This window comes from Solea senegalensis, linkage group LG6 (assembly GCF_019176455.1).
Source record: "Solea senegalensis isolate Sse05_10M linkage group LG6, IFAPA_SoseM_1, whole genome shotgun sequence".
NCBI classification, from domain to species: Eukaryota; Metazoa; Chordata; class Actinopteri; order Pleuronectiformes; family Soleidae; genus Solea; species Solea senegalensis.
In genome coordinates, this window is record NC_058026.1 from 21,912,023 (window position 1) to 21,926,666 (window position 14,644).

The window sequence follows — 14,644 nt, forward strand, 5'->3', positions numbered from 1 at the left end:
ATTAAAGTCTGCATCTTCAAAATATGATTTATTTTTAATATTTGCAATACGTTATAATGTCTCTGTTGTGGGGACTTCCTGTCCTTCCACATGTGTGCATTGGAAAGCCAAAGGTAGGAAGAGCACACCTCAGCCTCTACACACTGAAGACAGCACAGCACAGCATAGCACAGGGATCAATGACAACACGTCCCATTCATTTCTATCAGGTACAGCATGTGAAGAAGGTGTTAGGGAGGAGGTGAGCTGGAAAACACCACGCTTAGATATTATATATTATCACAAAGGATGTTATTTTTCTGAATTAAAACTAAATCTGGATGAGATAATGAGAATTATGTTTAACGCTTAGTGCTCACACAGCATGGATCTGTGGTGCAGGCATACCCCACGTCTCCTTATATGGACATCCTGGGGGGATGTGTGTTTATAGGTCACATCTTCAGGCTTTCCAAAATGCATTTTATCATCTTCTTATGTGTTGTTGAGTTTTTCTTTCTTATTAAAAAAAACCAAACAAGAGTAGCAATAATTGCGCTGATGTCACAAAATAGACTGTTTTTATTTTATTTTATAAGTGAACTTTGAACTGTGACACATTTCCAAATTTCACAAATTCAATCCGATTTTGAAAATGTATATGTAAATGTATACAGTTGGGAAAAAATCATTTCATCAGATTGCTTCTTATAAAACAATCTATATCTTATAGTCTCTGTGTATACGTTTTAACATAGTAATGGAATAAAGCGGCGGGGATTCATGTTAATCATTTTTGCTCTTTCCGTCCTTTGTAAATGTGGTTTTGTTTCTTGTGTCTGTCCATGTGACTCCTCCTGCACAGCTGTCTGTCCTCTGTGGCTCTGTCTAAGAATTCTCCCACTTTCCTCACTCGGTGTGAGGGTCTAAGGACAGACGGCGTCACTTGCTGTACGGACTGTAAAGTCCTTTGAGTCAAACTGTGTTTGTGGTGTCGGGCTGTATAAATACAACTGACTTGACACGACTTGAAAAAACAATGTCAATGAAAGAAACGACACCAGAAAAAAACAAAACAAATATCCACCGTTATTGTACGTGGAGTTTGAGGCCACTGCTGTTTTTATGTCCTCACAAAATGACATATTACACACAGGATGCATGCAATTGTAATGCAATTGTTGTGTTATACGATTTTGACATAGGAGACAAAGGATTTTGGCAAAATCTTGACAAATCATGACATTTTACCAACATACAAAAAGAAACAGCTGCTACTGTTTCTCCTCCTCCTCTTCAATTTCACTTCCAGTGAAAACACCCAAGTATAGACTCATTTTGCACAAAAATAATCCCGCGTGATAAAAATAATCAGCGTGAACACACTCACACTCACACACACACAGTCACAGTGCACAGTGCTAATGAATGTCGTCACAAGTACAGAGTAGAAACGTGTGTGTGTGTGTGTGTGTGTCTCACCATGCTGTTGGACTCTATGTCCGGTCTCTCCAGGGCAATGGTGATGCAATTAAGGAAGATGAAGAGGAGGACGATGTGATCGAACAGCTTGTGACCTATGACCCTCTGACACCACAACCTGAACCTGGAAGGAGAGAAAGAGAAAGAGAGAGAGAATATTGCTGCTGTGCTTTTCTGCATCACATATTTTATCTGTCTTTGTGAATTGGAACACAGCCTATTCTTTTTTCCACATGTCTGTCGATGTTGATACTGTTATTTGTATTTTGTCTAGTTCCCTTCACATACTACATGTATTTTGTCTTATTCCATCAACCTGCCTGGAAACTAGTGATGGGAAGTCCAGCTCTTTACTTTTTTTTTTTTTGCAAAGATTCAGTTCTTTTGGCTCGGCCCCCTTTAGAAGAGCTCGGTGTAAACAGCTGAACACAGAACATGCACCTAACCTAACCTAACCAACGAAACCCTGCTCAGTCTCCAATATCTTTTAAATGCAGCCACATGCTGCGTCTTCTTCGGTTTTCGTTCATTTCTTTACATTACATTACATTACATGTCATTTAGCAGACGCTTTTATCCAAAGCGACTTACAATAAGTGTTATGGTATTTAAACATTTGGGTACAAATAAGAGCTAGAAGTAAGTAAGATCCTCGAGTAAGCCAAACTATGAAGTGCTAGTCATAAGTGTGATGTATAAGTTTTTTGGTGTTTTTTTTTTGTCGTTGTCGTCTTAGTCAAGTTAGAGTCGGAAGAAATGTGTTTTTAGTCGGCGGTGGAAGATGTGGAGGCTTTCCGCTGTCCGGATGTTGATGGGGAGCTCGTTCCACCATTTGGGAGCTAGGACAGTGAACAGTCTCGAGTTCTGCGAATGCCTCTGCGATCCTCTCAGTGAGGGGGCAGCGAGCCGGTTTGCCGATGCAGAGTGGAGTGGAGTGGGCGCGCTGGGTGTAGGTTTTGATTTCTTCAGTGTTTCCCGACGAGCTTGCATTTCCATCTGGATCCCCCGCCTCTCTGTCGCTCTGTGTGTACCTGGCCTGCACCACTACACTGGTTGTCTGGCCCCTTCCTTCTTTTACATAATGGTATGGTCCTAGTCTGTCCTCGCATGTCACTCTCTTCTCGGTCACTACAAAGAATCGGCTCTCAGAGCCGGCTCGCTCGCGAACGTCACACCACTACTGTAAACAACAGGGGCAGTGAATTGTTGATGTTTATTAATGTACAACGTCCGTCCTCAATTGAACAAATAAAACAACACAACAACCACGTACAGCAACTCAATCGCCTGCATTTGTCAACATAATGTGTGTTGTTCACACTTGACCAGCGTTAATTGATTAAAGTGAAAATTGTCGAGCTGAACCTGATGTGCAACCTTCACACCTCAGCTGTGAAGTTTCACACATGCTGTGGTTAAAGCCACCGAAGCCACTATGGGGTATACCAGGGGCTACGTGTGTGTGTGTGTGTGTGTGTGTGTGTGTGTGTGTACCGGTTATGTGGGGAGAACAGATAGAGGGACCACTCTTCATGCTCCAGGCACCACTGAGGCTTGTATGGCTCCAGGATTTTCTTCAGCATCTTACATAGATTCTGTAAGGAACACACACACACACACACACACACAGTGAGATCATTGTCTAAATCATTATGCTGTGCATTTTAAGAGGTGAGCTTATATTTCAGCCCTGAAAAACAAGCTTTTAACATTTTTTCTCCTGAAGCAAATCAAAATTTTCAAAGGTAGATGAATGTCTTGGGTCCCGTTTGAAGTCTTTTTGAACAAGCAAGACACCGTTCAATACATAAATAAATAAATAAATAAAAGAAAAGCTCAAAGAGTCACCTCTTCAACCTCGTCTTCCTCCAGATCACCGTGGTAGTGCGCCGTCAGAGGAGCGTCGTCGTAGTAGTTGTCAGTGAGATGAAAGGTGGTGCCGTTGCAGTCGGGCGGGTGGAGCACAGGCACCTGCAGATACTCGGGCTGGTCCAGAGACTGCTCCATGCTGCTGCGGTTGGAGTTGGAGTGTATGTCGGACAGCAGAGACTCCATCTCTCCTGACTGGCTCTTCCTGTGGAGGCTGGGGGCTCGGCCCATGCTCGTCCAGCTGGAACGACGGCTCTCTGGACCACTGTCCCATAGATTCTGAGAGGACAACTTTAAATAAGTGACTCATAGTGGGATCTCCGAAGTCATTTGTTTTCCTCAGAGATTAAAGTGTGCAATAGTGTGGAGTTTTGCTTTGTTTTTGTTTTTACCAATGGAACCCGTTTCATTTTTTATGCCATGTTCTGCACATGGGCACAATTATTATCTGAATTCAGAGATTAAAGTCAACATTCTAAGAAAAAAGAATTCTGAGATTAAAGTCAGAATTCTGAGATAAAAGAAAAAGTCAGAATTCTGAGATTAAAGTCAGAATTATAAAACAAATTCTGAGATTAAAGTCAGAATTCTGAGTTTAAAGAAAAAGTCAGAATTCTGAGATTAAAGTCAGAATTCTAAGAAAAAATAATTCTGAGATTAAACTCAGAATTCTGAGATTAAAGAAAATCAGAATTCTGAGATTAAAGTCAGAATTATAAGAAAAACTAATTCTGAGATTAAACTCCCAATTGTGAGATAAAAGAAAAAGTCAGAATTTTGAGATTAAAGTCAGATTAAAGTCAGAATTCTGAGATTAAAATCAGATTAAAGTTAGAATTCTGAGAAAATGTCAGAATTCTGAGATTAAAGTTAGAATTCTGAGAAAATGTCAGAATTCTGAGATTAAAGTCAGATTAAAGTTAGAATTCTGAGAAAATGTCAGAATTCTGAGATTAAAGTCAGATTAAAGTCAGAATTCTGCTTAGAATCAGTGTGTGTTTTCTTGTATACAAAGACTACCATCATTCCACAAGTTCTCCCTTTGTTTTTATTGTACCTTTCTTTTACCAGGTAGGTCAATTGAGAACCATTTCTCATTTTCAGTGACAGCCTGGGTCAGAGGTAGTAAGGACACACATAAAACATGTGAACAGTTAAAAACATGGCAATCATATTAGCACAGCAGACATGCATAAAACGTGAAAAACAGTAAATCAGACAGTGATCCGTATTCAGGGCTGGCAGCAGGAGCAGCGGTCACAGATTGTTTGCAGCGTGCTTGTGAAGGAGGAAGTCGGAATGAAAGAACTAAGTTTTAGCTTCTGTCGCAACTGGATCCAATCACTCGGAGCTGTGAATTGACATGAGGGATGACCAAAGGATTACTGGAGCGTAGGTTATGGTCACTGTTATGGATGTTGAGTAGAGAGCGGAGATCGAAGGGGACTTTTTGCCAATTATGGTTTTGTAAATAAACCAGTGGATCAATCAGCGGGAATGAATGGGAATGGGAATTGTTATCATCTGTCACTAATTCTTTACACACTGGACATTTAAAAGAAATGTTCCTAACCACCTCTTACACTATTATACTATTGTGCACAGGGAGACAGGAGAGAGAGAGAGAGGGATAACAGAACTTATTTATTTATTGAGTTGTTTTTGTTTACTGGGAGCATGAAAGGTGGAAAGAGTGTGAGGCGGATGACTCGCCACAAAAGGCTACAGTCTACAGGAATAAAAGCCTGGCTGCTGCAGAGGAGTCGTTCCACCAGGTGAGCTTCACTGTATTTATTTAACTAAAAGCTGGAGTCTTCAAAACACCACTGAGGCTTACAGTGGGTGTGCCTAATTCTAACTCTCATTGTGGCCTAATTATGCAGCTCTGTTGTACAAAGACAATGAAGCCCTGATGACTGCAGAGGGCAGTGACGCGGACGAACAGCGCATGTCAGAGTTCGTCTTATTGTTGCATCCAAACTATGACGGAACGAGCCACAGAAAAAACCCGAGCCACAGTCTAATTAACATTCAAACGAAGAGATCCAAATCAAACGGATGTGACATTCTGACCATCTGAAATTCCACAGCAGGCTGAACACGACGGGAAAAGGAAACGCTTAACACGCACAGGACGAGTATCGCTGCGCTGCACAGCCAGTCGCTCTCCGTCACACCTCGGAAGACACATTTCTCTCCCTTCATGATTCTGACACGCCACGTAATCTGAGCTGATAACAAGTTTGCTTGGTTGCACTTGGGCACGAGAAAGAAGTTTTGCCGTATCTCTAGGTGTCATCTCATGCATGTGTGAAGTAAGAGAGGCACACATATTTTTAATGAATCCAGCTGTTGTGCACTGGTTTTTCATGGTCAAAGTTATTTACTGTGATAATGTGCGACACATAATGGCACAAAGAGGAGACTGAATAAACAATTATTTATATTTATGTTATGGTCTACGGACAAAAAAACACCTGAGGATATAATCATTTCAAATAATAATAAGAAGAAGAATAAGAATAAAGATTATGATACATTTTATTTGTTGGCACCTTTCTTGACATTCACGGTCACCTTACATACAAATAAAATTACAATAAAATAGAACAATAAAAGACAAGTATGTATGCCATTCTGAACGGGTGAGTTTTAAGTTTGGATTTGAAACGTCCAAATGCCAGTGACTGCTTTTTATGGGGGAAACAAAACTAATTGTGCAAGAAAATAACCAAAAGATGAATCACTCCAAAAAAATATGTATGCATTACAAATCAAATTGCAGTCACGATATATGGCAGAAAGATGCTGCAATTGTGGAAGCGGTGCATAGCCGATACAATGATGGCTTGAAAATATACTCTGAAAGTATTTAATGACAAAAACGTCTGAATGTCTGATAAAATGTCTCAGCTCCCCCTTAAGTTATGAAGTTATGCCTGCATAAATCTGTAATATCTGAAGAATAGAGTCTGCAGTCTGTAAAGCAATCACCCTCCCCAACCACAGCCCACTGAGAAAATCTGCATTTTTAGCTCACGTGGACACAGCACCTGCTCAACTACTGCTGTCTCGTTGGGTAGGTTTGCATCTTTTAGGTCAATTCAAACAAATGATTAAAAACACAATAACACAAAATGACACATTTTAATACACTGATGGAGGCAGCAGTAGATGAACAACTCCTGTGTGCAGTGATGTAGAAATGCCGATTTTCTCTATGGACTTTGGTGCAAGGAGTGAGCAACACAAACCTCAGTTTCCAGTCAAAAAAACCAACATATTCTAAAGATATCATAGATTTAAGAAGGTGGATTTCTTTACTGGGTTGAGCCCAGAACAACTGGTGGGAGCAGTGCACCACCAGCTAAGACAATGATGACGTGAAAATATACTTTAAAAGCATCAGAAAAGTCTGAATGTCTGATACATTGTCTCCCCTCACGTTATTAAAACTTAAGATCACTATATTGTTATAGTTTTGGCCAGATTTTAAGATGAGATAAAACATGTTGAACGTGGCCGTGTCTGCAGTATTCAACCCTTCTCAAAAACATCCATCAATCACAGATTAATCTACAGCGACATCAAAATGAGTCCAACAACAATAAGCGATCAATAACAACAAACTAACAAGATTCACATCTTTCAGCCGAGGTGGTGCTAAGGGCTTTTCTGTCAGTTATGGTCAGAGCTGTTCACTACAGAAGTCATGTGTGCACAGTGTGTTTTTTCCCTCCGGTCTTTGTGGCCTCAGCCTTGATAAATGATATGCACTCAGTCAAGTGGACTAACTGTAGCTCAGCTCAGCCTTGATTTATCCATCCATCCATTTTCTAGCACTTTATCCTCCAAGGGATGGTACCGTGCCAATCCCTGGACAGGTTTGGCCAGTCCATCGCAGGGCCGCACATAGAGACATACAACCATTCTCACTCTCGCACCTACGGTCAATTCAGAGGGAGGAAACCCAGGCACACACCACGCAAACTCCATTTTCAAACCCGGGTCTTCTTGCTGCAAAGGCAAGAGCGCTAACCACTACACCAACTGTGCGGCCCGCCTCGATTTATGTCCTTTATGTTCTGCCTCAGTAACTCGGCTTCAGTAACTGATGCTTCATGTGGTGATGATACAGATAAAACAAACACGTGTCAGAGACTCACCGCCGATCTTTGCTCGAGGCAGCTGACGTCCACGGAAGCGCCGCTCGCTCGCCGCGACTGGGCGGAGTTTATGGTGGGCGTGGCCGCGGTGTGTGTGATGACCGGCAGAGGTGGAGGAGGAAGGTGGGGCATGGAGGCTTTTGGGTTCAGAAGACCATTCGGGCTCAGCATCATATTCTGGATCTTCAGCTCTGTGTTGTTATATTAATATTAAAGAAGTCAAAATATTACGAGAATAAAGGCGTAATTTTAGGATATATTTATTATTAAACAGTAACAGAAAGAAGATGTAACCAGTGAGTCTGTGTGATTCTTTCTTCCAAACAGACTCAGTTTCTTCCAGATGCTAAAGATAATGTGGTGCTGATGTGACAAAAAAATTAAGTATTTCTTTATCTGTGAAGCCCCAATCAAAATGTTACCACGAAATACAACACAGGTTGCAGCTGATCATCTAAGATTTTGCTTGAATCATAACTATGACTTTATTCTCAAGAGATTTAAAAAAAAAAAAGTTTTTTCTTCAGTTTGGCCCTAATAGTCAGTCGAATATAATTTAGTTTAAATTGAATGAAACGTATCTAACAATTGTTTTAGGTGCAATGACGCTGCAGTTGCCAGCCTGAGACACAGATGCTCCTTCTAACTGAAATCATGGCTGCCAGCGAGAAAAAAAGGAAAATAATAATATATGCCGGCATAAATCTGTAGAATCTGAAGAATAGATTCTGCAGTCAGACAAAGTCCACTGAGAAAGTCTGCATTTTTAGCTCACGTGGACTCAGGACCTGCTCAACTACAGCTGTCTCGTTTGGTTTGTGTCATTTAGAGTCAATTCAAACAAATGACTTTATCACAAAATGACACATTTGAATGTACTTGAATGTTTCTAACAGTCAAGAGAAAGTATCCAACATATTCTAAAGATATCATAGATCTAAGAAGGTGGATTTTCTTCCCCACCTATTATCTACTAGCACTAGTGTTCCCACTGGCAGCCATGTTTTTAGGGCTGACAGGCGTCCATATTGGAGATGGCAGCATGATAGCATAGACTATATTTATATGTATATGTGAACAGTAACATCATAAAAAAAAAAACACTTAAGCTGATTGTGGGTGAGTTTGTACCTGCAGCATAAAACTCCCTCAACTTCTCCTCATCCTCGAAAGAGAGCGACTGTCTCTCGTCATCTGCCTCAGACCTGTTGGCGTCCCCCTAAAAAAACACACACACACACACACAGTCTCACAATCATCATCATCATCATCATCTTCATCATCGCACTCCTTCAGTCATTCTCTGTTGACTGTTGTAAAAGTGAAAAGAGTCATGAGGGAGGGACGGAGAAACACGGAGCAGGAGGCAGAGGGGTGGAGGGAATCTCCAGTGCTCTCTAGTTGAGTTATATGCAAGGCTTTGGCAGCGATCTTCTATAGTCATGCCAATAAAGCTTTACTGAATTTAATTAAAATTCACGCCAGAAAGATGGAGGCAGAGAGCTTTGGCAAAGGGTATCTGACTGTGTGTGTGTGTGTGTGATGAAGTAACAGAGAGAGAGAGAGCAAGTGTTCTCTGATGTTGGAGATAAAAGATGAAAACTAAACAACAAAAGCTCACCAGCTGTGAATGGCAGGCGATATCAAACACATCCCTACCCTGGAGAGTACTGCTCGTGTGTGTGTGTGCATAAGTGTGTGTGTGTATGTGTGTGAGAAAAAAAGACATAAGGAGAGTAAAAGGGGATAGAACGGGAAAAATAATCACAAAACACAGGGAAAAGAGTGGTGGATAAAGAGATAATGGAAAAACAGGATGGTGGGGATTATTCTCTTGTAGCAGCTTTGGTATCACCAGCGCCGCAGAGCTCAATTAGCTTTGTTTGCTAAACCTCCTTCTCTACGCAGCTCGAAACACAACTGTACATTTGCCCTTACTTCAGCTTGAAAGCCCTCGACCAAAATGGCAACGAGCAAGTTGAAGAGGACGTAGTTGCCAAAAGTCATGAGGGCAACAAAATAGAGGGCAGCCAACGGCGTGGTGGAGGCCATCCCATTATAGAGCACCGCGTTCCAGTCCTCCTGGGTGAGGATCTGCAGATGGGAAAGGGACCGAGTCATTTAAGACACAAAACGGAGCAGGAATGCAACCTACAGATCAAGGCTAAGCAGAATAATAATCTCCCTTTTAATGCCTTGGTGTCAGTTGAACAGTAATGATGCTCATCAGTGTTAAATGAGCTCCTGTGGAGTGTGTGTTTCATTTCTTCTCCTCATTCCGTGCTAGTGAGGAGCGTTACCTGCCCACTGGGAGAGTTTTCATATAAAACCTGAGCGTCAGCATTTATTAAATGGAGCAAATTCAATAATGGAGAAGATTATCAGGGACTACTGCCAGTGACAGTTTGAATCTCGTCCAAATTAATTCTGGAATCAAATTGAACACAAATCCGTCAATGGGAGCATTTGTCTAAATGAAATAATCGCAGTGAATTTGTGTATTTGTGTATTTGTGTAATTGTGTGTTTGTCTAACCTGAAAGACTGTGACAGTCGCCCAAAGCAGAGAGTCGAAGTTCTTCCTGTCCGGTAAAGTGTCTCCACTGTCTTGCCTCAAGCCAAATTTACAGCCAAACAGATGCATCCCCAAGATACTGCGACACACACACACACACACACACACGTGCACACACAAAGCAACAAAGAAATACATTGCTTTCATTACGCAATAATTTAATATCAACACTGTGCAACAAGATGCAGTAATACTGTCTGTGTGAATAATTGTGTTTATGTGAAGGCTGATGATGCATGTGCTAATATGTCCTGTAAAGGTGTGGGGAAAAGGTCAGTCGCTGGGATTATCGTTTTTGCAGGAAATAATTACAGTTGAGGAAAAGGATTTTGGCCTCATGGTGCAGCTCCACCTTTGGAGAAAGGTATGTCATATATAACATACCTGAAGATGAATATAAAGAGCATCAGCAACATGGAGAACGTGGCCACATTGTCCATGGTCTTCATCAGCACCACCAGCTGCCTCCTCAAGGCAGGAAGGAACCGCACCAGCTTCAAAACCCTCAGCAGACGGAAGGTACGCAGCACGGACAAGCCTCCCGCCGCCTCCCCGACGATCTCCCACACACTTAAAAACACACCGGTGACACAGCCATTACACACACACACACACACACACACAACTTCAATTTCCAATAAAGCAACCTAAACGTCTAAGTCAGCTTTACTATCGCTCTCAGAAAGCCTTCCAGGCAAAGGCCAGTTCTGCAGTACACACAGTTGTGTTGGTGCAGGAAGCTGAGAGGGGAAAGCTGATGATGTACAGACTATGGTTACATGCACACTACTAAATCTTTATTTAAAAACTGTACTTTCAAACAAAAACAGGTGCAAACATGAAGCTGAGTCACTCTTCTGCAGAGTGCCGTGAACAACACACCATGGGGTGAAATCTAAAACCAATCAGAAAGTGAATGCAGGTTATTGTGGCCTTGTTTACACTGCAGCCCATATCAGGTGTTTAAGCATATCCAGATTGTATCTGGCTTGGTTTTTGTGGCAGTCTGAACAACTAAAAAACACGAGATCCAATTATTCCAAGGCTGACTCAAACCACGTACGGAGGAGGATATTTACAGATCCGCTTCAATTTGAACTTCAATCTCAGGAAGTGTCTTCTGCGTCACTCGCAGTGCGACTCGAACATCAACGATGACGCGGAGGTGGAAGTTAATTGGAGGCACGTTAAGACAAGACAATAAAAATTCAAATCAAAATCTGAATGAAAGAAAGTTTGCGCCGCCGCTGCACATGACCAGAAACCGGCACTGACTACTTGTTTTTCTGGGTCACGGCCTGTAACTATAGAAATCCATGTGGAAGACGAGACTGGACAATGTCAACATGGACACACGCAGATATAACGTCGATCAGGAAGATCAGATTCTGATCGGATATCCTCATAAATCCAATCTGAGCTCATCTTTTCAGTCATGTCCAGACTAAGACACAGTCACAGTTTTCAGGTGACAATGGAGCCAGCAGTGATTTCTGGAGCAGAATGTATGCATTTTCATATAAGAAGAGTAGTGTGGATGTAACCTAAACCCAATGCCAGGTCAACATAGTGCCCCCTGGGTCTCTTTGGGCCTAGGAAATTCTTGAAATGGCTAAATTCCTTTTTTTTTTGGGACATGTGGTGACTGAAAATAGGAAATAATGTTTACAAGTAGCAGCCAATAAAGAAGTTGAGAGCCGTGTGCACTGGCGCAGTAAACAAGCAGAGCCTTGAAGTAAAGAAATACATAATTTAACTTGTAGTACTACATAATAGAGTGAATACAGGCCCACTGGACTGAGAGAGCAACCGCTTTAGTGTCAGAGCCAGCATCACTGTGACAGTTTGCAAGATGTGACTGCAGTGTTGACGCGCTGTGAGGATTTTCCACTCACAAAAGGAATTATTCAATGAGAAAATTCATATTTTCCACTAAACATAAGCACAAATAGCCCCGCACACCTGCCACAACCCACCCCCACCCCCACCTGCCCTCGTGTCAGACCTGATGATGACAATGACGCTGTCAAAGCTGTTGTAAGGGTTCTTGATGTAGCCAAAGAGCCCGAGAGCCAGGAGCTTCAGCAGCATCTCCAGACTGAAGAGGCTTGTGAACACCATGTTACTGATTTCCAGAATATCTGTCAGCTCCTGCGGCTGAAGAGGTGAAGCGTTTGTGGGGAGAGAAGAGGGAGAGGTTGATGCGCAGAGATGGACGGGCACAGAGGAAAATCAACAAACAAACAGAGACAAACAGATTGACGGAGAGAAGCACTGTAAACTCAGCATGTTAGGAGATGAAGCAACAGTTCAGGTCTCTGTGAATAACATACACGACAGAAGCCACCCCGAGATTTGCATAAAATGTTTTCACTTTGAGTGACTAAGAACATCCATTATTAGTATTTAGAAGCCTTCCTTCTAAAATAGACAATGAAGCCTCTGCTGTGCCGGAGCCAACACGACTGCAGGGAACATTTTGGAGCGCATCAGAGTTGAAAAAACTCATGTCAGCAAACAATTGTGGTCTCATGTTCATCGATGCCTGTCGATGATATTGTCGAGGTTTGTTCACGCTTCAAAATATCCATCCATCATTCCGTCCATTATCTATACCACTTATCCTTCACAGTACCTTGAGAAACGTATACCTGGTTTACAACAGCTTTATACCAGTTTACAACTTATTATTTTATAACAAGTTTATTTGTTATAATTATTTATTAGTTTTATAATATTTAGTTTATACCAGTTTACAACTTATTATTTTATAACAAGTTTATTTGTTATAATTATTTATTAGTTTTATAATATTTAGTTTATACCAGTTTACAACTTATTATTTTCTAACAAGTTTATTTTTTATTATTATTTATTACTTTATAATATTTAGTTTATACCAGTTTACAACTTATTATTTTATAACAAGTTTATTTGTTATTATGATTTATTAGTTTTATAATATTTAGTTTATACCAGTGGGTTTCCACGAAAAAAGGCAAGTGACTTTTATTCCCATTATTCCCAGTTTGACTTTCTGTGTTCAGGGCCACGCGGTTGGTGTAGTGGTTAGCACTCTTGCCTTTGCAGCAAGAAGACGCAGGTTTGGGACCTTATCGAAACAAGGGCCTTCCTGCATTTAGTTTGCATTTTCTCCCCGTGTGTGCGGTCCTACGGTTTCCGCCCACAGTCCATAAACATGCAGATTTGGAGATTAGGCAAATTGGACACTCAAACACACAACTAGTGACGAGCAAAGCAGTTGTTTTCAGTGTAACTGAATCATTAGAATCAGTTCATTCAAACGATTAGGACTCCGTCTGATCGTCACTGAACTGAAATACACCTGAACAGGTTGTGATTCACTATATACACCAGACCCCTCTGTTTTTCTTGCTAAATGTTGGAGATGAACACGTTTTCAGGATTTTTAAGTCTTTACTTAACTGATCTACCGTTCGGCATTGTTCGGTTTGATTCCCGCGTCGGACGTCGCGCTCATGACACTCTCTGACCAGTCGGTCGCTGGCAGTCCGTCAGCGTCACATTTTAGTATCAGCTCAGCTCGCTTGGAACCTCTCCAGAGCAGGTACTAAAAAGTACCAGGTGCTATCGCTAATGGAAACGCAAGAGTCGAGTCAAGCCATGCCGAGCTGAGTCGCGCTGGAACTCTGTGGTGGAAAAGCACCGATGGATCGGTGCAGACCACAACTAGACCGCCAAAATAAAGTAGTGGATTAGCACAATTATTATGTCACGTTTACCTTTGATTCTACCTGTTGACATCCCAGACAAAAGCCAGATGTTAGTGGGTTTAAAGAGGCTGAAAAGCTCCAGTCTAAGTGGGTTTCAAACCAAAGACCAAAAACCTTCATGCAATAGTGCTTCCCACTGTACCACTGTGCTGCCCACTCCTTGCATACATAAGGACATTTTCTTGCTCTCTGCTGGACATTGTGATACAGGAAATGTGCCAAACCAGAGGAAACTCCACAAGGTGACAGTTCTAATAAATGACCTCCTGTGAAAGAGTTTTATCAGACGCTGCAGAGACCAAAACATTAAATACAAACTCTTGCCATTTTCTTGCTGCTCAGCGCCAAATTGTTGATAATAAATCAGTCAATAAAATTAAATATTGTTTTTGTCTTGGGTTCAATTATGTAATTAATTATGTAACATTAAGTGTGGTAATTAAGGCAATCGCTATTCAACAATTATTTTGAATTTGACATTATCTAATCAACGAAAAACACATTTTTTGTCATGAGTTAATCATTTTCCAATGATGTGTTTTCTGATTTCAAAGGGTGAGATTAAAAGGTGCAAATACCTAAAATCCAGATTATTAGGAGGATGTGCACCAAATGTTACCTCCATTCATTTGCTGTAGCACTCTACATATATGCCTGACTTTATACATTGCAGGATTTCTTGAGATATTCACAAAAATGATCAGTTCCAAATGTTAATGGTTTCTTTTGTGGTCCACTCTACAACAAAGTTTTCAGAATTTCAGGCCCAGAGTTTTTTGTGTGATCCTACGACAGACAGACTGTTTGGGATCCACTTTA

At 41.3% G+C, this 14,644-nt stretch overlaps 1 protein-coding gene across 1 annotated transcript in view; it reads right to left on the bottom strand.

Annotated features, from left to right (window-relative positions):
- Positions 1–14,644, bottom strand: part of LOC122771024 (voltage-dependent T-type calcium channel subunit alpha-1G-like) — a 58,983-nt gene that overhangs the window by 18,040 nt on the left and 26,299 nt on the right. Inside the window, exons 11-19 of the mRNA XM_044028307.1 lie at positions 12,076–12,227; positions 10,455–10,640; positions 10,032–10,149; positions 9,435–9,590; positions 8,628–8,715; positions 7,497–7,687; positions 3,310–3,609; positions 2,956–3,056; positions 1,462–1,585 (exon numbers count right to left, since the gene is read on the bottom strand). Of these exons, the coding sequence (XP_043884242.1) occupies positions 1,462–1,585; positions 2,956–3,056; positions 3,310–3,609; positions 7,497–7,687; positions 8,628–8,715; positions 9,435–9,590; positions 10,032–10,149; positions 10,455–10,640; positions 12,076–12,227 (1,416 nt within the window). The remainder of the gene's footprint in view (positions 1–1,461; positions 1,586–2,955; positions 3,057–3,309; positions 3,610–7,496; positions 7,688–8,627; positions 8,716–9,434; positions 9,591–10,031; positions 10,150–10,454; positions 10,641–12,075; positions 12,228–14,644) is intronic.